General features: G+C 46.0%; 1 protein-coding gene across 1 annotated transcript in view; it reads left to right on the forward strand.

Annotated features, from left to right (window-relative positions):
- LOC141139237 (cysteine-rich secretory protein 2-like) overlaps window positions 1-21730 on the forward strand; it is a 121750-nt gene extending 100020 nt beyond the window's left edge. Inside the window, exons 7-8 of the mRNA XM_073625174.1 lie at window positions 10718-10809; window positions 20380-21730. Coding sequence (XP_073481275.1) covers window positions 10718-10809; window positions 20380-20525 — 238 coding nt within the window. The 3' untranslated portion in view covers window positions 20526-21730. The remainder of the gene's footprint in view (window positions 1-10717; window positions 10810-20379) is intronic.
- The last annotated feature ends 1376 nt before the right edge of the window (window positions 21731-23106 follow it).

Consider the following 23106-nt stretch of genomic DNA (forward strand, 5'->3'; position numbering starts at 1 on the left):
TGGGAGGGTGCTTTGGGGTAGCCCCCCAAAACACCTTGTCCCCATGTTGATGAGGACAAGGGCCTCATCCCCACAACCCTGGCCGGTGGTTGTGGGGGTCTGCGGGCGGGGGGCTTATCGGAATCTGGAAGCCTCCTTTAACAAGGTGACCCCCAGATCCCGGCCCCCCCCCCTGTGTGAAATAGTAAGGGGGTACATAAGTACCCCTACCATTTCACGAAAAAAGTGTCAAAAATGTTAAAAATGACAAGAGACAGTTTTTGACAATTCCTTTATTTAAATGCTTCTTCTTTCTTCTATCTTCCTTCATCTTCTGGCTCTTCTGGTTCTTCCTCCGGCGTTCTCGTCCAGCATCTCCTCCGCGGCGTCTTCTATCTTCTTCTCCTCGGGCCGCTCCGCACCCATGGCATGGGGGGGAGGCTCCCGCTCTTCTCTTCTTCTCTTCTTCTCTTCTTCATTTTCTTCTCCGGGCCGCTCCGCAATCCATGCTGGCATGGAGGGAGGCTCCCGCTGTGTGACGGCGCTCCTCGTCTGACAGTTCTTAAATAACGGGGGGTGGGGCCACTCGGTGACCCCGCCCCCCTCTGACGCACGGGACATGACGGGACTTCCCTGTGGCATTCCCCGTGACGTCACAGGGAAGTCCCGTCAAGTCACCGTGCGTCAGAGTGGGGCGGGGTCACCGGGTGGCCCCGCCCCCCCCGTTATTTAAGAACTGTCAGACGAGGAGCGCCGTCACACAGCGGGAGCCTCCCTCCATGCCAGCATGGATTGCGATGCGGCCCGAAGAAGAAAATGAAGAAGAGAAGAAGAAAAGAAAAGAAGAAGAGAAGAGCGGGAGCCTCCCCCCCATGCCATGGGTGCGGAGCGGCCCGAGGAGAAGAAGATAGAAGACGCCGCGGAGGAGATGCTGGACGAGAACGCCGGAGGAAGAACCAGAAGAGCCAGAAGAACCAGAAGATGAAGGAAGATAGAAGAAAGAAGAAGCATTTAAATAAAGGAATTGTCAAAAACTGTCTCTTGTCATTTTTAACATTTTTGACACTTTTTTCGTGAAATGGTAGGGGTACTTATGTACCCCCTTACCATTTCACACAGGGGGGGGCCGGGATCTGGGGGTCACCTTGTTAAAGGGGGCTTCCAGATTCCGATAAGCCCCCCGCCCGCAGACCCCCACAACCACCGGCCAGGGTTGTGGGGATGAGGCCCTTGTCCTCATCAACATGGGGACAAGGTGTTTTGGGGGGCTACCCCAAAGCACCCTCCCAATGTTGAGGGCATGTGGCCTGGTACGGTTCAGGAGGGAGGGGGGGCCGCACTCTTGTCCCCCCCTCTTTTCCTGCGGCCTGCCAGGTTGCGTGCTCGGATAAGGGTCTGGTATGGATTTTTGGGGGGACCCCACGCCGTTTTTTTTTTTTTTTGGCGCGGGGTTCCCCTTAAAATCCATACCAGACCTCAAGGGTCTGGTATGGAATTTAGGGGGAACCCCACGTCATTTTTTTTTTTTAATTTTGGCCAGGGTTCCCCTTAATATCCATATCAGACCTGAAGGGCCTGGTATGGAATTTAGGGGGACTCCCACGTCATTTTTTTTTTTTTAATTTTGGTTCGGGGTTCCCCTTTGGGGAATTCCCATGCCGTTTTTATCAATGAACTTCTATGTGTATTGTCGGCAATGCAATAGCCGCGGGTAGTTTTAAATGAGTTTTTTCCTTCAAAATGTCATTTTGCTGTCAGACTGTTCTAAACACAGGAAACATGCGCCCCTTTACAGGCATACTATAGACACCCCCCAGGTACGAAATTTAAAGGGATATTACACTTTTATTGTTTGACTTTAAGCATTATTAAAATCACTGCTCCTGAAAAAACGGCCGTTTTTAAAAATTTTTTTTGCATTGATCCATGTCCCCTGGGGCAGGACCCAGATCCCCAAACACTTTTTATGACAATAACTTGCATATAAGCCTTTAAAATTAGCGCTTTTGTTTATTCATGTTCATGTCCCATAGACTTTAACGGTGTTCGCGTGTTCGAACGAACTTTTTTCCTGTTCGCATGTTCTGGTGCGAACCGAACAGGGGGGTGTTCGGCTCATCCCTAACCAGCAAGTATGACTGAAGCCTCAAGTCCAAAGGACACTAGCGGTTCTCTGGAAATGAGTGGAGGCGCAAGGGGTCCACCCCGGATCCTTTCTAAACAATGCGTTTACAACAAAACTTTCGCACTAATGAAAAAAAATTACAACTCAGGTTTAATCAGCCCAAAACTCCCGGCTCAAAATGGGAGGCCAAATATGAAAACTCAAAAACTGAGGCCGGGAGACATCACCCCCCTCCCTTCCACCTCCCCCAAACCCCCCCGGCCTAGCGGGGGGGAGGGGTTCAGAGAGGCCCGGAACGCCGAGGGGGGGGGAGACCCCGTAAACCGGGTCATATTCAAAAAAGGTGTGAGGAATGGATTAGGGAGTAAAAATGTTGACCCCAAAACAGTCGGGGTAGGACCTATAACAGTAGCCCCGTGTAAACCAGTCCCCCAAAAGACTCTTCTGTGGGGGAGACATCCCCTGTCGACCTAAGGGAGCCTGGTACATGTGGATCGATTCTTCACCCGGAGGGCAAAGGGTTACGCTGACCAGCTCCAAGAAGTCGTGGACTGCAGGTAAGTTGGTCGAAGACGATGTCTCTCGTCAATGCACTTAGGATGTTTGCAGTGGAAGTAGTTCAAGAAGAAAGGAATGACCTTGAATAGGGGCCTACAGAGCCCGGTTGTAGGGGGGGGGTTGGAGCTCCAGCTCCGTCAACAGAAGGGACTACTGCCCAAAAAAAGACCAATAAAGGCCATTGGTGAATGAAGGACCATGCTGACTCTTACGGAGGTCTACCGTCCTTGCTCTTCTTGGAGAGACCTTTGTTCCAGAGGGGGGAAACGGGGCTGCCAGGAGGAGGACGCTTGGTCGAACCTGAAGAAGAAGTGGAAAAGTCCATAGGTGCCTCCTGGGAGATTAACTTAAGGGACAGAAACAGTCTTTCGCCATCTGGGAGGCTGGAGAATGAATGGGTCTTGCCCTGCAAAGTGAACTTTACGGCAAAAGGGAAGGACCAGCGCTACTTAATGTCCCGTTGTAAAAGGACCGTAAGGAGAGGTTTTAGTGTTCTTTGGATGGTGGCCGGGGTCAAATCTGCAAATACCTGAATCTGGTGCCCCCGGTGTTGCAGCTTAGGTTTCAAGCGTGATTGTCGCATGACCTCCTCCTTAACCGCAAAAAAGTGCGGTTTCACAATTATGTCTCTGAGCGATCCATCCTGTCTGGGGGGCCCGAGAGCCCTGTGAGCCCTGTCCAGCTCAAGACGTTGTGGCGGGATATTTGGTATAAGTTCAGAGATAATATCCTGTACCGTGGAGGGGATATCCGTGTAGGTTTCCGGGAGGCCTCTGATTCTAAAATTATACCTCCTAGACCTGTTTTCCAGTTCGTCGATCCTGGAGAGGGCCAAGTCCAGTTGTTCTTGAATAGTCTGGAGGTGGGCAGTGTTTTGGTTGGTTCTTGAGACTGTGCTCTCTATTTTATCCTCCATGGCTTCTAGTCTGGAGCCCAAACTAGAAAGGTCCGCTTTAATAGTGTCGGTTATCTGATTAGCTGTGCTGGCAAGACCTTTCTCTAGTAAAGAAGAGAATTTTGTGAACAGGTCTTCCTGGAATGCTGTGAAGTCACTGACTGAGTAGCCTGTAGACTGGTGTGCAGAGAGTTGTTGGGCCTGTATGGACGCGGCCTGGGCATATTGCTCCTGGTGTGCATGGTTCAAGGGGTCCACGGAGGCCTTAGAAGGGGCCTGGTGTTTTAGGGGGCCCAGATGGGCTGCCTGGGGCATATTATAGGGTCCTTGTGCTGCTTGGGCATAGGTTAGGGTCGGTGGGGTGAGTACTGGCCTGTGATCCGGAGCCTTTGTGTGTGGGGCTGCATGCTGCTGGAACATGTCCGTGCTGGCGGCCATCTTGGTATTCCCGTCCGCTCCCGCCGTGTCAAATTGCAGGCCGAGATCTTGATGGACCGGGGGACCGGACATCACTGCGGATTCCCCCGAGTGACCCGGGCACCGATGGGGCGGTGGGATGCTGATCGGTGGGCTAAGGCGGCTCTAGTGCGGCTCAAAGGTCCGGGGTGGTGCGGAGCTCCCGGCTCAGGTAGCCATGTCGGAGCTCTCGCGCATGCGCACTCCCCGTTCAGACAATTTTTTAGTCCACAGCCCCAAGGTATGATCGGTTCCAGCAACCATCGCCAGCGTCTGTTTTACATGGTGCATGAATTCCTAGGGGCAAGATCTGACTTGGACACCTTTCACACCGAAAATCCTCTGGGTTACTGGGTCTTGAGGATGGATCATTGGCCAGAGCTTGTACAGTATGCAATTGAGCTACTGGCCTGTCCTGCATCCAGCGTTCTTTCGGAACGCACATTCAGTGCTGCTGGAGGCTTTGTAACCGATCACAGGGTGCATCTGTCCACCGACTCAGTCGATCGACTGGCCTTCATAAAAATGAATCAGTCTTGGATCACCACCGGCTACCAAGCACCTGATGCTGATGTAACCGAATAATTTTTTTTGAAATCTCAGATCCCTTCAAAGACTGCCTATGCTGATGCTGAGTGACTATCCTGTTATGCTGAGTAATTATCCTCTTCCTCCTCAATGATCATGCTGATAGCTTGTAAGAACACTTTTGGTTCTGGGCGCTGCCACCAGTGCCCAAGGCCCAATTTTTCAGCCCCTGTTTAACAGGGGCGTGTAAATACAATTTTTGATGCAATTCTTTGCAGCAGGGCTAGTTCCTGCACTCCAACTAGAGTATCTGTGAGGGGTTGCAGTGTTGTGGCACCAGCACCAGTGCCTAAGGCCCAATTTTTCAGGCCCTGTTTAACAGGGGCGTGTAATTACAATTTTTGATGCAATTCTTTGCAGCAGGACTAGTTCCTGCGCTCCAACTAGAGTATCTATGAGGGGCTGCAGTGTTGTGGCACCAGCACCAGTGCCTAAGGCCCAATTTTTCTGCCCCTGTTCAACAGGGACATGTAATTAGAATTCTTGATCTAATATTTCACAGCAGGGCCCGTTTCTGCGCCCACCAAGAGTAACTGTGAGAACTTACAGTGTTATGGCACCAGCACCACCACCACCAAAGGCCCAATTTTTCCTGCCCCTGTTCAACAGGGGCATGTAATTACAATTCTTGATATAATATTTCACAGCAGGGCCCGTTCCAGCGCCCACCAAGAGTAACTGTGAGGACTTACAGTGTTGTGGCACCAGCACCACCACCACCATCACCAAAGGCCCAATTTTTCTGCCCCTGTTCAACAGGGGCATGTAATTACAATTCTTGATCTAATATTTCACAGCAGTGCCCTGTGAGGGCTTACAGTGTTGTGGCAACACCAACACCTAAGGCCCAAATATCTGCTGAGTATATAGGGCAGGCACCTACTTTCAAACATCCAACTTACAAATGACTCCTACTTGCAAACGGAAGGAGACAACAGGAAGTGAGATGAAATCTACCCCTAGGAAGGGAAATTTTCTCCTGTAAGAGTTAATTTGGGAAAAACGTTTCTCCTTTCCACTGATGCTTTATCACCAATCCTTGTTTCACTAAAAACCCCAAATTTTTCAAAAAACATTTGTCATTGGGACAAAAAGTGAGGTGAAGAGAAGCACAGACAGCAAAACCAATGTCACATGGGTGATAACCCTTCCCTATGTTTTCCAAAAAGCTTAAAATAGATTTTTTTTCTGAACATGTTAAAAATGTACCAGTTCAAAATTACAAACAGATTCTACCCTGAAGAAGGCACGTGGTCCCGGTGCCGAACACGCGTAGGGGAGGGGCCTGGACGGAGCTGTCAGCAGAGAGAGAGAAGGAGTTTTTTCGTTACATACGCCACACCGCACGCCACACCGAGAGATTGACCGTTTTATGCTTGTTAAGGATGGTGCACTCACGCACCCACAATATGTGAGTACCCCAGCTAGGGGAGTTAATTATTTGATTAAAATCCTTTATACCTACATATTGCGCTATGGAGTTTTTTTCTCTTGCATAAACCATCTCCATTTGAGAACATTGGAAGTTTGCACAGCTGGTTCCTAATGAGCACAGGAGTGGCTCCAAGGCTTTGTTTGACATAGTTTAATCGCTGTGTCACACATAGGAAGGTGAGCATATACACCTGTGGGGGCGGCTGGAAGACACCACAGCATGTTTCTTGGTGGCACATTTTGGAAGATAGGATATGTGAAATTCACCAAATCTTTGGACTAATTTATTTGGGCACTTTTATATCATTGGATATACACGGTTTTGGATTTCATTTATTCACTATTTGTTATATTCTCTTGTATTTTATTTTGATATTTTAATTGATATGTTGTTTTGTTTGATCACTCACATTCTGTGTTTTACATAGCATTGTGCACTTTATACTTTAGCACTTAGGGGTATTTTCACGCATGCACATTTATATCAACATCTATGTTGTTTATATTAATACTGCACTTTGAGTGTAGCGATTTTTTCTAGCGCAGACACATTGTTTTTATCTTTAGATTCTACTTAACAACAAACCTACAGTCCCTGTCTTGTTTGTACCGCCTGTATACTACTGTTCAGAGTATATAGGGCCTGGTGGCCCCACAACATTCCTTTTTTTAATTTGCGTGCGGGGTTCCCCTTACTATCCATACAAGACCCAAAGGGCCTGGTAATGGACTAGGGGGTACCCATGCCGTTTGTCTCACTGATTTTCATCCATATTGCCAGGACCCGACATTACATTAAAGCCGCAAGAAGTTTTAAATGACTTTTATTCCTTTAAAAATGTCATTTTGTGCAGGGACTGTTCTAAGCACGGGAAACACTCGCCACTTTACAGGCATACTATAAACACCCCCCAGGTACGATATTTAAAGGAATATTTCCCCTTTTTTTTTTTCACATTAAGCATCATTAAAATCACTGCTCCCGAAAAAACAGCCGTTTTTAAAACTTATTTTTGCATTGATATATGTCCCCTGGGGCAGGATCCGGGTCCCCAAACCCTTTTTAGGACAATACCATGCAAATTGACCTTTAAAATTAGCACTTTTGATTTTGAACGTTCAAGTCCCATAGACATCAATGGGGTTCTAACGTTCATGCAAATTTTCGGTCCGTTCGCAGGTTCTGATGCGAACCGAACCGGGGGGTGTTCGGCTCATCTTTACTGCTCAGTGCAGTGGTTTTGCACAGAGCAGCCCCGATCCTCCTCTTCTTGGGTTCCACATCCTCTTGGCCCCTCCCTCCTGCTGGATACCTCCACAGCAAGCAGCTTGCTGTGGGGGCACCCAAATGGGTGCGCTCCCGAGCCACAGCTCCATGTGTCCAGCCCCACATGGAGCCGTGGCTCGACCCTGGGCCCTCTGTCTCCTGATTGGCTCACTGGCTGTGATTGACAGCAGCGGGAGCCAATGGCTCCCACTGCTGCCAAAAGCCAATTAGGAATGCGAGTCCCCAGAGAGCCAAGGTTTTCGTGGACATCGCTGAATCGAGAGGGGGCTCAGGTAAGTATTGGGTGGGCTGGGCCGGCTTCTGCACACAAAAGGTTTTTCACCTTCATGCATAGGATGCATGAAGGTAAAAAAACCTTGTGCCTTTACAACTACTTTAATGGACACATATTTCCACAGACATTCTCCAAAATCTGATGGAAAGCCTTCCCAGAAGAGTAGAGGCCAACTTCATATTAATGCCAATGGTTTTGGAATGGAACATCCAACACGTTCATATACGTGTGATGGTTTGATGTCCACTAGTTTTGGAGCTCTCCTGTTTCATCTTTTTGCCATGTATTTGTACAATAATTAATTTGGACCAGCATGCAATCTCTCCTTTACACTGAATTCTCTATGATTGCTTGAGCTTGTTTTCTGTGTCACATTCGTGGTTTACACTACATTGAATATATAACTTTAATGTATGTTAAAGTGATTGTAAAGTTTTTTTTTTTTTAAATAACAAACATGTTATACTTACCTGCTCTGAGCAATGGTTTTGCACAGAGCATCCCCAATCCTCCTTTTTTTGGGGTGCCCCATTGGTGCTCCTGGCTCCTCCTCCTTATCGGGTGCCCCCACGGAGAGCCGTTTTCCATGGGGGCATCCATGGGGGTGCGTTTATGAGTCCCCCTGCTGCGTCCATTGACATTGGTTCCCGCGTCATTAGACTTGATTGACAACAGCTGGAGCCAATGGCTCACGCTGCTATCAATCTATCCAATGAGGACCCGAGACAGTGGCTGGAGCCTCTGGGCTCATGCTCGTTGCTGGAATGATCAAGTTCAGGTAAGAAAGGGGGGGGGGGGGCTGGGGGGGGCAGCTGAAGCACAGAAGGTTTTTCACCTTAATGCATGGAATGCATTAAGGTGAAAAAACATGAGACTTTACAAGACCTTTAAGGTTTTGGGATTACATCCTTAATAATGTTCTCTTTAATATATTAAATGATGTATTTGTAAGTTTGACCTGGGTCTTGTCCACACTAGTAAACATTTATATTCGCTTGGTGGTGTTATTATTTCTGATCATTTTTTGAAAGATGCCCTTGTGGATATGTTGCGGGTTGTTTAAAGTAGTTGTAAAGCCTTAGGATTTTTCACCTTAATGCATTCTATGCGATGCATACTAGCACATTATGCCTTTACCTTGCAGGGCACAAGAGAAAATGTTTAAAAACGCCCAACGGTTTACTACCATTTTAGGGTGAAAAACCTTCTGTGCTCCAGCGCCCCCCCCCCCCGACCCCCCCTTTTTTTAACCTGAGCCCGATTCAATCTAGCCACTGTCTCTCTCCTTAATGGATAGATTGATAGAAGCGGGAGCCATTGGCTGCTGTCAATCAAATCCTGTGACACGGGAGCGGAGGTTGAGGCAGAGTCCCGCTGTCTGTGTCAATGGATGCAGCAGTGGGACTCAGAGTGAGCCCGCACGGGTACCCCCATGGAAAGTGTCTTTCAGTGGGGGCACCCGATGAATAGGAGGGGCCTGGAGCACCAGCAGGGGACCCCAGAAGAAGAGGATTGGGACTGCTCTGTGCAAAACCATTGCACAGAGCGGGTAAGTATAGACATGTTTGTTGTTTAAATACAAAAAAAAAAAAGGTTTACAGCCACTTTAAATGCTTTTATGGGTTAGAGTCTTTTAATACATTGTACATTATATTACAGTATATTAAGATGGAATTCAAGCCTAACACTAACTATCCCTAAAGTGTTCCCTATCTCCTTCTGCTAACTATCCTGCCTAACTTGTGTAAAAAAAGAGCTATATACCTATTTTTTTTTAGTCTGTTCTGGTCCAGTCACGTGATCCCACAGCTCTGGATCCCCTGTGTCAGGTGGCTGCTGCAGGAGAGAGGATGGAAGCGCCAACAACAGTTGAGACATGGAGCCTATGGGTGATGTCACGGCTCCTGGAATTCTCAGCTGTTTTTGAGTGTTCAATAAAACAGTAGAGCCAGATCACATGACCAGACGGTACTAAAAAAAAAAAAAAAAAAAAAAAAGAAGGTAAGTATACAGATCTTTCTTAAACAAAGCAGGAGGATAGGTAGGAATAGGGGAATTATGTAGAGGCAAAACGTTTTAAACACATTTTGGATAGAACAGGAAAAAGTTGGATCCTCTTTTTGCTTTTTGTTTTCCTGCTGGGGAGATTCACCTCTCTATTTGTTCTGGTGGCCATTGTCAGTGAGACAGAAAGTGAAGGGAAATTCAAAACTTTAAATTGTCATCAGAATAAGTGGTAAGGGGAAATCTTCCAAAGGATGTAAATGCTCTGGTCACAACTGTCTAGGATGGAAATTCCTCTTACTCTGGGGAGATATCTTTTCATATCTTGTCGCTTCTCCAGGACAGGAAGCAAAGAGCAATCTCCTCAGTAGGACACATACAGTAAAATATAACCTATTGAGAGTTTTGGGTATGGTTTTCAAAGTATACTTGAGGGTAAACAATCAGGAAAGTGAGCCGTAAAGGCATAAGCAGTTAGATTTTGATAGAAGTGTCAGTCAAAGTATGGTAAAAGAAATCTGGTGAAAAATAGTAATAAACTGTTCTCCAAGCGGAGAAGTGGTCCATCACCTAAGGACACTTGCAAAAAACTGAAGCTTCATGTTGTGGGAGGGGTTTTATTGGATACACTATGGGGAAGACCCAGAAAAAGCTTTTGCCAGTGTCTAGTCACTTGAAGGTAGCGGCCTATAACCTATGGTCTAGAAACTGATTATTGTGTCCTGTACTCCATGATAAGGACAAAATGTTTTAGGTTTACATACAGTATAAGGAGACAGAAAAGTTCCTGACACTGAAAGCTGCACAAGCTGCCTGGACAAATTGCAATATGCTTTTAGCATTGCACTACACCTTCAACGATACAGAACAAGGCCATTTATATTAAACCATCTATTACTGGATACTGTATACCATGACCTGGATAAGTGAGAACCTTCACAGACCAAGATCAATCAAGAAACAATGAGATCTGATTATAGCAAGGAAGCCATGTGTGGAACACGTTTTGTCTTGCGTTGAGTAATAGTTGGCATGCTTGGGGTGATGTGGTCCTATTTCTCTTAATCTGTGTGTTTGTGTGTGTGCTTTTGTCACATTTTTTTCCTTTTATTACAGAGGAAATGAACAGAAACGTATCAATATCCCTTATACTCCAGGACAACGATGTGCCAACTGTACAGGTGCCTGTACAGAGGAAGGTTTATGCAGTAAGTCCTTTTTTTTCACTAGAGATAATGGAGGCAATTAGGGATGAGCCCGATGCTCGAGTGTCGGGTGTTCGGGTGTTCGCCTGTTCGAAAACCACGGAACACCCTTTAAAAGTCTATGGGAGAAATCAAAAGTGCAAATTTTAAAGGCTTATATGCATGGTATTGTCATAAAAAGTCCTGCCCCAGGGGGCATGTATCAATGCAAAAAAAAGATTTAAAAACGGCTGTTTTTTCGGGAGCGGTGATTTTAATAATGCTTAAAGTGAAACAATAAAAGTGAAAAATTCCTTTAAATTTTGTCTCTGGGGGGTGTCTATAGTATGCCTGTAAAGTGGCGCATGTTTCCGGTGTTTACAACAGTCCCTGCACAAAATGACATTTCTAAAGGAAAAAAACGGAAAATTGTATACTCACCTTTCCGTAATTTTCTTTTCCTGTCGCATCTTCATGGCAGCATACACTTTGGGTTGTGACTCCGCCCCCACAACCTGATAGGACCACATAACTATAAGTTTCAGAAAGGGCCCCCGCCCCAGTACTCTCTGTATATATACACACATCACCTCAGAAGGGTGGGCGATTGCATGCTGCCATGAAGATGCGACAGGAAAGGAAAATTACGGAAAGGTGAGTATACAATTTTCCATTTTCCTGTCACATCATGGCAGCATACACTTTGGGAAATAACTCGCAACTGGGTGGGAATGCAAATTAAGTTTATTAACAAAGAATAGAAGAGTTGGCCTAGAACGGTTCTTCCGAAATCCACTGTGGATAAGCGAGCAGAATCCACCTTATAATGAGATATAAAGGTGTTCCTGGAAGACCAGGTGGCCGCTCTGCAAATGGTTTCCGCCGAGACTCTACAGTAGGCCACCCAGGAAGTTGCCACTGCCATGGTGGAATGTGCTTTTAAGCCCTCAGGTATCTCATGGTTACTTAGCGAATAAGACTTCTTGATGGCTTTTACTAGCCATGACGCAATAGTGCGTGAAGATGCCGCCTGACCTCTCTTGAATCCATGCGGGATAATTAGAAGGCTCTCCGTTTTTCTGATGGATCTGGTTGCCGAGAGGTACTCCAAGATGTTGCTCTTGACGTCTAATGGATGAGGGTTACCCTGATCCGTGACAAGTGCTGGGAGATTAAACTCTTGGTTGAAATGGAAGGATGAGGATACTTTGGGGATGAAGCGATCTGAAGGCCTCAGGACTAATCTGTCTGGGTAAACGATCAGGTATGGTTCATTAGCCAGTAAAGCTTGCATCTCTGACACCCTTTTAGCCGATGTTATAGCTATCAGGAATGAAACCTTTAGTGTTAGGTCCCAGAGGGAGATGTTCTCGAGTGGGAAGAAAGGTTCATTGGAGAGGGCTTCCAGAACAAATGAGAGGTCCCAGACTGGGAAGGAAGGTTTTCTAGGGGGCCTTCGTTTTAGGCAGGCCCTTTGAAACTGGATAATAAAGGGATCTTGTGCCCATTTAACTCCTGTCAAGGCGGATAGGGCCGACACTTGGACCTTCAGGGTGCTTGACCTAAGGCCTTTTTCTAGGCCCGACTGTAGAAATTCTAGAATTTGTGATACCGAAGGGGAGGATGAGTCCCAGCCTTGCTGCTGAGTAAAGGCGACAAATTTTTCCCAGACCCTTCTGTAGGTGTTGTTGGTGGTAGATCTTCTGGCCTGGAGTAAGGTGTCTACCAGGCCATCAAATGTAGCTTTTCCGGGTTCGGGTGAAGTAGATGGTCCACTGAAAACGGGAGAGGGAGCGGGTCTGTCGTGTTCAGTTGCAGGAGAGTGGTGAACCATGGCCTCCCCGGGCCAAAAGGGGATCACTGCAATTACTAATGCCGTTGATCTCTTGAACCTTAGAAGGAATCTCGCTATGAGGGGAGTCGGGGGAAAGATGTGAATGCAAAAACTCCAGGGGTGTTGGAGGCAATCCGTTCCCTCTGCTGTAGGAAAGGGAATTCTTGACAAGAATCTCTGGCATTTCGTATTTGCTGGTGTTGCTGCAAGACCTATATCCGGTGATCCCCAGGTCCGAGATATGAGAGCGAACGCCTGGGGACTCAGGGACCACTCGTTGTTGGAGATGAAGCTCCTGCTCAGTGAGTCAGCCAAGAGGTTCTGGGCTCCCGGGATGTAAACCGCCCTCAAGTCTGACAGGTTCAGCTTTGCCCATTCTATAACAGGACGGACCTCCTGCATCATGGAGCTGCTTCTGGTGCCCCCCTGCCTGTTGATGTAGGCGACAGCCATTCTGTTGTCCATTCTCAGAAGGACCTGCTTCCCCCTCAGGTGAGGGCTGAAGGCCAGGAGAGCTTGGAATGCTGCCTTCATTTCCAGCACGTTCAAAACTGAATCCTGTGACCTGAATGGCCAGCGGCCCTGAGCCACGTAGTTCTGATTGTGTGCCCCCCACTCCTCCATGCTGGCATTTGAGGTCACTGTCTCCTGCAGAGGTGTGACTATGTGCTAGCATCTCTTCAAGTTGTGAGGCCGTGTCCACCATCGCAGTGATTGCTTGACCTCCTCTGAGATGGAGATCGGCTGGGACATAGACGTGCCATCCCACTGGCGCATTGGACCATTGGAATGGTCGCTGATAGTGAGCCTAAGATACTGAGGCATGCTCTGGCTGGTAATGTTGTGGTTGAGATTGACTTCCTCACTCTCTGGATTAGGAGAGGTATTTTTTCTGGAGGGAGCTCCACTGTATTCCCCTGGTGTTCAGTTCTGCTCCCAGGAAGACCATTCTCTGGGTGGGCTGGATATTGCTTTTCTTCCAATTTATTAGCCACCCTAGACCCTGCAGTGTGGAGACTAGAATTTCCCGATGTTGGATGAGAGACTCCTGGCCGTCTGAGAGAAGCAGGATATCGTCCAGGTAATGGTGGACCCTTAGTCCTTTTTCCCTCAAGTAAGCTATTACGGGTAACAGGACCTTCGCAAATGTCCTGGGTGCCGTAGAAATCCAGAACGGGAGGCTTTGGAATTGGAAGTGCTGATGGTTTAAGGTGAAACGAAGGAATTTCTGGAATGCGGCGTGGATAGGGATATGCAGATATGCGTCCTGGAGGTCGATTGAAAGCATCCAATCTCCGAGGTTTATTGCTTGGAGGATCGATTGTAGGCTTTCCATTTTGAACGACTCTATCTGGATTGATCGGTTGAGGTTTTTCAGGTCCAAGACCGGACGCAAATCCCCTGACTTCTTTTTGACTAAGAAAAGAGGGGAGTAGAAGCCTTTGCCTCTTTGTGTTAGCGGAACCTCCACTATTGTCTGTTTTTGAAGAATATCCTGGATGTACTGGATTAATGACAGCTTTTTCTCCCGGGATGGTGGTAGTTTGGTTGATCAAAACTGATCCCTTGGGAGGCGTCTTTTGAACGACTATCTGTGCCCGAATTGGATGGTGGCCACCGTCCATGGGTCTTTTATTGTTTCCACCCAAACCAGCCTGAACTTTGTGAGTCTGGCACCCACTACCGCTGGCTGGGCGGGCGCACCTTCAAAAGGACTTCTGGTCGCCGGAGGGGTTTTGGGTTTCTGGAATTTAAGGAAGGATGTCTGAGGGTTCTTCCAGCTCCTTCTATATTCCTTCCCAGACCTATAAGATTTTGCATCCCTGTATCTCTCCAGGAGATTGCGTCTGAAGGGAGGCGGTCTCTGCTGTTTCCATCTTTTGTCCGAAGGGACAAAAAAGGCCTGACTTTCCGCCTGTCACTTTCGAAAATTGCTGTATCCAACTTCGTCCCGAAGAGGTTTTTCCCGTCATACGGTATTCGGCACGAGTTGGACTTAGAGGCGGGGTCTGCCGACCAGGGCTTTAGCCATAGCGCCCTTCTGGCCATTACAGAGGCCAGCATAGAGCTTGATGCAGATCTAATAGTGTCCACAGAAGCTTCTGCTATGAAATCCCCTGCAAGGCTAAGTTCTTGTAAGGCCTTGACTATCTGCTCTTGGTCCGCGCCCTCAGCAGCGAGTTTTGCATTGCTTGAGGACCAACTGGAGATAGCTCTTCCCACCACGGCCAGTGCCACAGCTGGTCTGCAGGCACCTCCCGCATCAGCTGCCTCAAGGACACCTCCTCCCTCCTCCTCCCCCCCCTTCTGCTGCCAGGATCACACGGCTCTCCACTCCAAAGGATCTTTACAGTTTGTAGCTGTGTCTACACACTTCTCCTGAGACAGGTCAGCCACAATGGTCTTTGTAACTTCCTTATCCTGTTAAACCCAGCAGTGTCCATAAGAGCTTGCTTACTTTCCCTGCTCAACTTATGTTTCACTACAGGCACATCTGACAGCCTAACAGCACCGCAAAAAGAAAATACAATCTATTTACATCCATAGGTAGGTGCGTTCTGTCATCAGCCCACCTGTCTGCCACCTCCAATATTTGGTCACCAACACCAGATTATCCCCCCTAACGTATCCACTTCCGCCACTCTCCGCTATTGCGTTGCACAAACTACACATTCCCACCCTACCGCCATGACACTGGTTCTACATAGGCACAATACATGCTGTGTAGGGGTGGTCTCCACATGTGTGTGCATGCATGTGGACATGTATATGTGTGCATGTATATATATATATATATATATATATATATATATATATATATATATATATATATATGTGTGCATATGTGTGTATGTGTATATATAATTGTGTACAGATTTATGTGAATATATACATATATTTATTTTGTGCATATTGTTTCTTTATCTATGTATATATATATGCATATGCGTTTTAGATTTTTATGTACATTTGATATATGCATTTTTGTATACATTTTTGTGGATTTCCATTTGAATGAACACATTTCTGTTTTTGCACAAACCACATGGCCATCTTTGTGCCCCCATTTGTGCTTTCAGTGAACAGGGGCATACCTCCACATATCTGTTCCAGCACAGCGTTTACGTGCTGGCAGAGTTTTTACACGCATGCACATGTCCTTTGGACAAAAGCATAAACGGTTTTACCATGCGCAGAGACAATATCTCTCAATGTGTCTCAGAGCACTTTTTACTTCATCAACCATCGCCCCCCCCCCCCCCCCTCATATGCATATATATTTTTTTTTTTTTCTTTTATGCATTTACATGCGTTTGTATTATGCACGTGTAAGTATGTGCATGTATGTGTACACGAGTATGTGTGTGTACACTTATGTATGCGTAGATTTTTTTATTTGTATGTATTTAGACTACAATCTCATGCTCTGTGCTTCAAAATCCCACTACCTATCATTAATTTTTTGTACTGATATGGTAATTTTTATTTCTAATATATTTTATTATATACTTTTTATCATTTTATGAATGCATTTTTCAATGTAAACTTAACTTATCTTACGTCTCCAGTCTGTAGTGTACGGTATATATTGTTCTTATTTATACCCCATCTAGAACACCTGGGTATGGAACTTGGAATAATCAATTGTCCATCACAGGACACATCCTCCTACTAGCAACACCACCTCTCCCCATGTACACATGTCGGCCTACCGGCCCATACAGACTGTGCTCCAGTTCTCCTGGCTCTGATGAAGAGGTTTTCCTCGAAACGCGTCAGCCTTTCTTAAATACCTGCCTCAATATGGGCACACCCCAATTTTAACTTCCTAGTACTTATTTTGTTACCTGTTTTTCCTTTTTTTTAATATTATGTAGTATTTGTATGATTTTATATCTATATGACTATATGTCTGTATTCTTTTACATAAATAAACCATACATTTCTTGATGTAAGCGTCTGATCACGCGCCTTCCACCCACTTCCTACTAAACAGTACCTCCCGCAAATATGTAAGCTCTTTTAAGGTCAGTGTCAACTTTCCTATCGAGCACATCTCTAAACGTCACAGCGTCTTCGATAGGGAGCGTCACATGTCTAGCTAGACGCATCAAGGATGCGTCTACTACTGGAGGGGAGACTAGAGGGGACACCTTGGGCTTCTTGAGTGGGTACAATTTGGCAAGTCTGTTAGTTAGACTAGTCTTCTTTTTAGGATTCTGCCATTCCTCCTTGATCAGCTCATCTAACTCATCGATGAACGGGAAAGCCTCTGGAACTCTTTTGAGATTTGGGAAATATTTCCTCTGTTTCTGTTGGGTCTCTTTGGGCTCCTCCCAGTTTATCACTTCCTTGACTGATTTAACAAATGATTCTATTAGCGAAAAATCGAATCCTGCTTATGTTTCCAGCTCTTCGGTGTCAGACAGGAGTTCTTGCTCCCTTGATGTACAGGGATGACTGGGTGAGGCGCTTTGGGCTGTAAACCCTGCATCAGGAGTTGAGACTTGCGGAGTTGAGACTCCGGAGAGTTCTATGGCGTCTGGCTCTTTCCCTTTGGTGGCTTTGTCGATGCATCTGCGACAAGCCAGTTTATCGGTAGGGTGGTGGCCCCGCAAACCCAGCAAGCGTTCCCGACAGGACGGGAGGGGTGCACTGGTGACTGGTGTCTGCATGCAGGGGAACTTCTGCAATAAGAGCGGCTATGTCTTGAGTAGGATCTGGATCGACTCCTTCTGCGATTTCCCCTGTGGCCTGAGCGACTTCTTCCGCGTGAGCGGCTTCGTCTGTGCGAGGTCTCTTTTTGTCTTGATTTTGACGATCTTGAGGACCTGATAGGGCTGACCAATTTAGGCAGCATTAGTGGAATACTGCTCTCTTTTTCAGTCTTCACTACTTACCAAAAGGATCCTCCCCCTTACCTATTAGGCTGATGGTGATCTGCTGGGGCAGTGGCCTCCATAGAGAAAAAGAGTGATTCAACTAAGAGAGACAGGAAGGTAAGAACCTGCAGAGTAAGACAAAAAGAGTGTACGTGCGATAAGACAGCCACTTACCCAGAAGGGGGGGGAACACCAGAATCGCAGACAGAGCACACAGATAGCCAAACACACAGTGAACGGGCAGGAGCAGAGAAGAACAGCATCAGGAGGTGTTTAAAGCTGCCGCCCTGGCTGCCGCCCAGTGAAGGAAACAGAATCTTGGAGACCGCTGCAAAACAACTAAGCCTGTTTAAGGCTTATACTAAAGCCGCTAACATATCCCTGAGATCACCAGAGTGGGGCTCCTTCCATCTAGCTCGTTTAGAGGCTGTACAGGTAAGGACTTCCACCCAGGAGAGGCTAGAACCTGGCTGGGGTGAAGTGGTAAGGGGGTGCTTCTTAATCTGTTCGGTCCTGACAGGTGAGGAAAAATAAGAGTATAATGGGGTGGGGGCCCTTTCTGCATGTTATAGTTATGTGGTTCTATCAGGTTGTGAGGGGCGGAGTCACAACCTAAAGTGTATGCTGCCATGATGCGACAGGAAAATTCATTTAAAGCTACTAGCGGTATGCCGTTTTTTTCAATGACATTTATGTGTATTTCCGGGACCGCCAATTCATTATAGCCGCGAGTAGTTTTAAATAACTTTTTTTCCTTTAGAAATGTCATTTTGTGCAGGGACTGTTGTAAACACGTTTTTTTCAATGACATTTATGTGTATTTCCGGGACCGCCAATTCATTATAGCCGCGAGTAGTTTTAAATAACTTTTTTTCCTTTAGAAATGTAATTTTGTGCAGGGATTGTTGTAAACACAGGAAACATGCGCCACTTTACAGCCATACTATAGACACCCCCCCGGGTACGAAATTTAAAGTAATATTTCACTTTTATTGTTTCACTTTAAGCATTATTAAAATCACTGCTCCAGAAAAAACGGCCATTTTTAAAACTTTTTTTTGCATTGATACATGTCCCCTGGGGCAGGGTCCCCAAACATTTTTTATGACAATAACTTGCATATAAGCCTTTAAAATTAGCACTTTTGATAATTCATGTTCGTGTCCCATAGACTTTAACGGTGTTCGCGTGTTCAAACAAATTTTTTGCCTGTTCGCATGTTCTGTTGCGAACCGAACCGGGGGGTGTTCGGCTCATCCCTAGAGGCAATTCAATATAACATTTGCAACACATTTCTGGCTGGCTGAGTAATGCATCTGGCTGCCTTCTCCCTTTGTTGGCTTTTTGGGGTGATCGGTAGAGGTACTCACACTGTCCCTATAACTCCTGCTGTTTTGGCTAAGACTGCTGTGCAGGCCTCCTGCTGTACAGGTCCTCCCATGCTAGACAGGGTGTCTTCCAGTTAAGACTGAAGGGTGGTGAAGATCCCCCTAATCAGCTTCTTCTGCATCCTTTCTCAGCTCCAGCCTGGAGGCAGAGCCCACGTATCCCCCAACCCAGCCCCAGGGTCCCCTCCCAGGCCTCACGATCCTCAGCTCAGCACTCCATCCTCCAACCAGCGAAAAAACCCCACTGGGCAGGCTCTTCAATATTTAAGGGACACCCCCCACCTTCTGAGCCGTCCTTGCCCAGCGTTTGGCAAAGATCCCTTGAATATTCAGACTTTCCACTCTACACACCCTCTAATTAAGTTCTGGAACTTTCCAGAAGCTTCCAGAAGCTAGGGTAGGTACTAAATTCTCAGCCTGAAAAGTCTGCCAAAGGTCCTAAATCTGAATCCACAGCAATTGCACAGACTCACTTAAGCTACTGTGAGTCAACTACATTTTCCTACCAACTATGTACACTAGAGGGTGCTACAGGTAATTAAAGTGGAGTTCCACCCATATAATAGTCAGCAGCTACACTTTTTGTAGCTGCTGACTTTTATTAATTGGACACTCACCTGCCCCACGAGCCCCGCTCCTCTCCCCCCCTCAGCATTGTCACTGTGGGCGCCCGGCTGTGGCTTCACAGCTGAGCACGCACTGCACATGCACGAGCCGCGCTGCATACTGTGACTGGCCGGGCAATCATCTGGGACCTGCGACATGTCCCAGATGATTGCCAAGAGGGAGGGGGGAGAGGTGAACTTGCATCTGTCGCCGTGGTGCCCTGGGAGGAAGTGGGAGCTGAATCCCTCTAAAAAGAGGATATCCGCCCCCCCCGCCCCCCCCAAAAAAAAGACATTCCAAATGTGGCATGTCAGGGGGTCACCTGCACTTAAAGCGGAAGTTCCATTTTTGGGTGGAACTCCACTTTAAGGCGGACCTTCACCATAGTGTATATTCATATTGCCCTGCCTCCTCCCCCATGCCTGGATATCAATTTATGTATTTATTTTTATCTGGGACAGTTATTGGTGCCTAGGCAAGAATAACATTTGTGGGACCTCAGTGAGCCCTGTGGCTCACCTGTGCATGAGTGGGTTTTACCTTCCTGGCATTTACTTCCTGCCCATAACTCAGGCATGCAGGCAAGAGGGTGTATTTAGCTTAGAAATTCCCTCCTCCCCCTCCAAATGAAAGACAAAAATGCCTATGAAGACTCCGAGGGTGTATGACATAATTTTGGCCTAGGCCAGAAAACAGGAAGCAAGTGAAGAAATCTAAAAGAAAAAAGGTTAAAGCCAGTAAATATAATATTTATCTTATATACTAGTGTGAGCCACATTAAGGATTACAAATAGTTAATGCTGAGTAGTTGGTAGTTGATTGAGAGAGTTTAGTTCTGTGTCAAGTGTACAGCATAAATAAAACTGTGCTTCAATGATTTCAGCCAATTACTGCCCATACACGGATGATTATGAGGTGTGTGAAGAATTAGAGTATATGTGTGATGAATCAGAAGAAAGCATGGAAGAGGAGCTCAGAGTGCAAATGATATGTAAAGAAACTTGTCGCTGCAATAGGAAAACGTATTAGATATATCTTATCTTTATACTTGTCTTGTCATGTATACCAAAAGCAATTAAAATTGCAAAGCAGAAGTCAATAAAATATTCATGGGAAATAAAAAATAATAATTTGTGATTGTTTTGCCTTTAGTATTCGATTAAAGTATATGTAACACTAAATGCTAGAATCTCATTTAATCATTACCATGTTAATGTAATTTCAAAACTGATTTTTCAATATTTTAAAATCTGCAGCTTTCAATAAAATAATACTCAGTAACCCTGCCATAAATGTCCATGTTTAGGCATTTCCTTTTGTAGGGTGACAATGCTCTGTTCCTGTTTTCAAATTGTGCTCCTGTGTTGTCACCACACTGGCTTCCAATGGAGACTGGCCATTTCAATACAACTTAGACACCTATAGCCTATTGTTGTCATATATGGAGTGCATATAGACAGAAAGCCGCTGCTAAGAAGCTGCACAAGATTAGCAGCACTGAGATGCAACAAAGAATTTAAAAAAAGGTGAAAATGGTATTTTATTTAACCACTGACCTATTTTTCAGACTTGGTGTTTACAAGTTAAAATCATTTTTTTTGCTAGAAAATTACTTAGAAGCCCCAAACAAAGTGGTATGTGTGGAGAAAACCAGGCACTGCTCATCACCTGTCCAATACAGTCCCAACAGTGAAGCATGGTGGTGGCAGCATCATGCTGTGGGGGTGTTTTCCAGCTGCAGGGACAGGACGACTGGTTGCAATCGAAGGAAAGATTAATGCGGCCAAGTACAGGGATATCCTGGACGAAAACCTTCTCCAGAGTGCTCAGGACCTTAGACTGGGCTGAAGGTTTACCTTCCAACAAGACAATGACCCTAAGCACACAGCTAAAATAACGAAGGAGTGGCTTCACAACAACTCCGTGACTGTTTTTGAATGGCCCAGCCAGAGCCCTGACTTAAACCCAATTTAGCATTTCTGGAGAGACCTAAAAATGCCTGTCCACCAACGTTTAACATCCAATCTGACAGAACTGGAGAGGATCTGCAAGGAGGAATTGCAGAGGATCCCTAAATCCAGGTGTGAAACTTGTTGCATCTTTCCCCAAAAGACTAATGGCTGTATTAGATCAAAAGGGTGCTTCTACTAAATAGTGAGCAAAGGGTCTGAATACTTAGGACCATGTGATATTTCAGTTTTTCTTTTTTAATAAATCTGCAAAAATGTCAACAATTCTATTTTTCTGTCAATATTGGGTGCTGTGTGTACATTAATGAGGAAAAAAATGAACTTAAATGATTTTAGCAAATGGCTGCAATATAACAAAGTGTGAAAAATTTAAGGGGGTCTGAATATTTTCCGTCCCCACTGTATGTTTAGAGTTACAGAGGAGGTCTAGTGCTAGAATTATTGCTCTAACGATCACATCAATACCTCCCATGTCTGTTTTGAACACCGTTTTCATATGCGGGTGCGACATACGTATGCGTTTGCTTCTACGCGCGCGCTCGGCGGGACGGGGCGCTTTACATTTTTTTTTATTATTTACTTTACTTTTTAGTTTTTATTTTTACACTGTCCTTTTTAAAAAAAAATGTTTGGGTCACTTTTATTCCTATTACAATGAATGTAAACATCCCTTGTAATAGAAGAAAAGCATAACAGGACCTTAAATATCAGATCTGGGGTCAAAAATACCTCAGATCTCATATTTACACTAAATGCAATAAAATAAAATTGAAACGTCATTTTTTTTTTTTTTACAAAAAAAGTCCCCTTTAAGAGCCTTGGGTGGAAGTGACATTTGACATCGCTTCTGCCCTCCAATGCTATGGAGCCGAGCGGGGGCCATCTTTCCCTCACTCGGCATCCAGGCAGTGAGGAAAAAGGACGCAATCATCTCCACCGTTACCGACGGCTCCGATAAGAGGCGGAGACAACCGGAGCTCGGCTGGAGGGCCCCTCTACCACTCGATAAAAGTGATCTTGCGGCAAATCCGCCACTGACACCACTTTATCTGAAAGAGGCTTACCGGCCTTTTTTAAAAATACCAGGGTTATGACAGCTAGCTGCTGCCATAACAATGGTATTTAACGTCAAAGTAGTGACATATAACGACGACGGAGTTGTTTATTACTAGAGATGGGCCAAACACCCCCGGTTCGGGTTCTCACCAACATCGCCAAAAAGTTTGAACCCCAACACTGAACCCCATTGAAGTTTATGGGACCCGAACTTGAAAAATCAAAAGTCCCCATTTTGAAGGCTTATATGCAAGTTATTGGCCACAAAAAGGTTTATGGGGTCCAGGAACTGTCCTGGGAGACATGTATCAATGCAAAACATTTTTTTTTAATTCCTTTATTTAAAAAAATAAAAAAAATAATGTCCCCCGATATAGAGCCAACGCCCGCCGCCACCGCTGTACCCAAAAAAAAGAAAAAGAAAAGAACGTCCTACTGTCAATGAAGGCTGACTGCATACTGCAGGCTCCGCTGTTTGACAGTACTTATATAAATAAGGGATGGACCCACCTGGCGATGTTACCTGGTGACCCTGCCCCTTTGTGACATCACCGACTGGTGCATGCTGGGTCGGTCCACCCTGC

This window comes from Aquarana catesbeiana, linkage group LG04, assembly GCF_042186555.1.
Source record: "Aquarana catesbeiana isolate 2022-GZ linkage group LG04, ASM4218655v1, whole genome shotgun sequence".
NCBI classification, from domain to species: domain Eukaryota; kingdom Metazoa; phylum Chordata; class Amphibia; order Anura; family Ranidae; genus Aquarana; species Aquarana catesbeiana.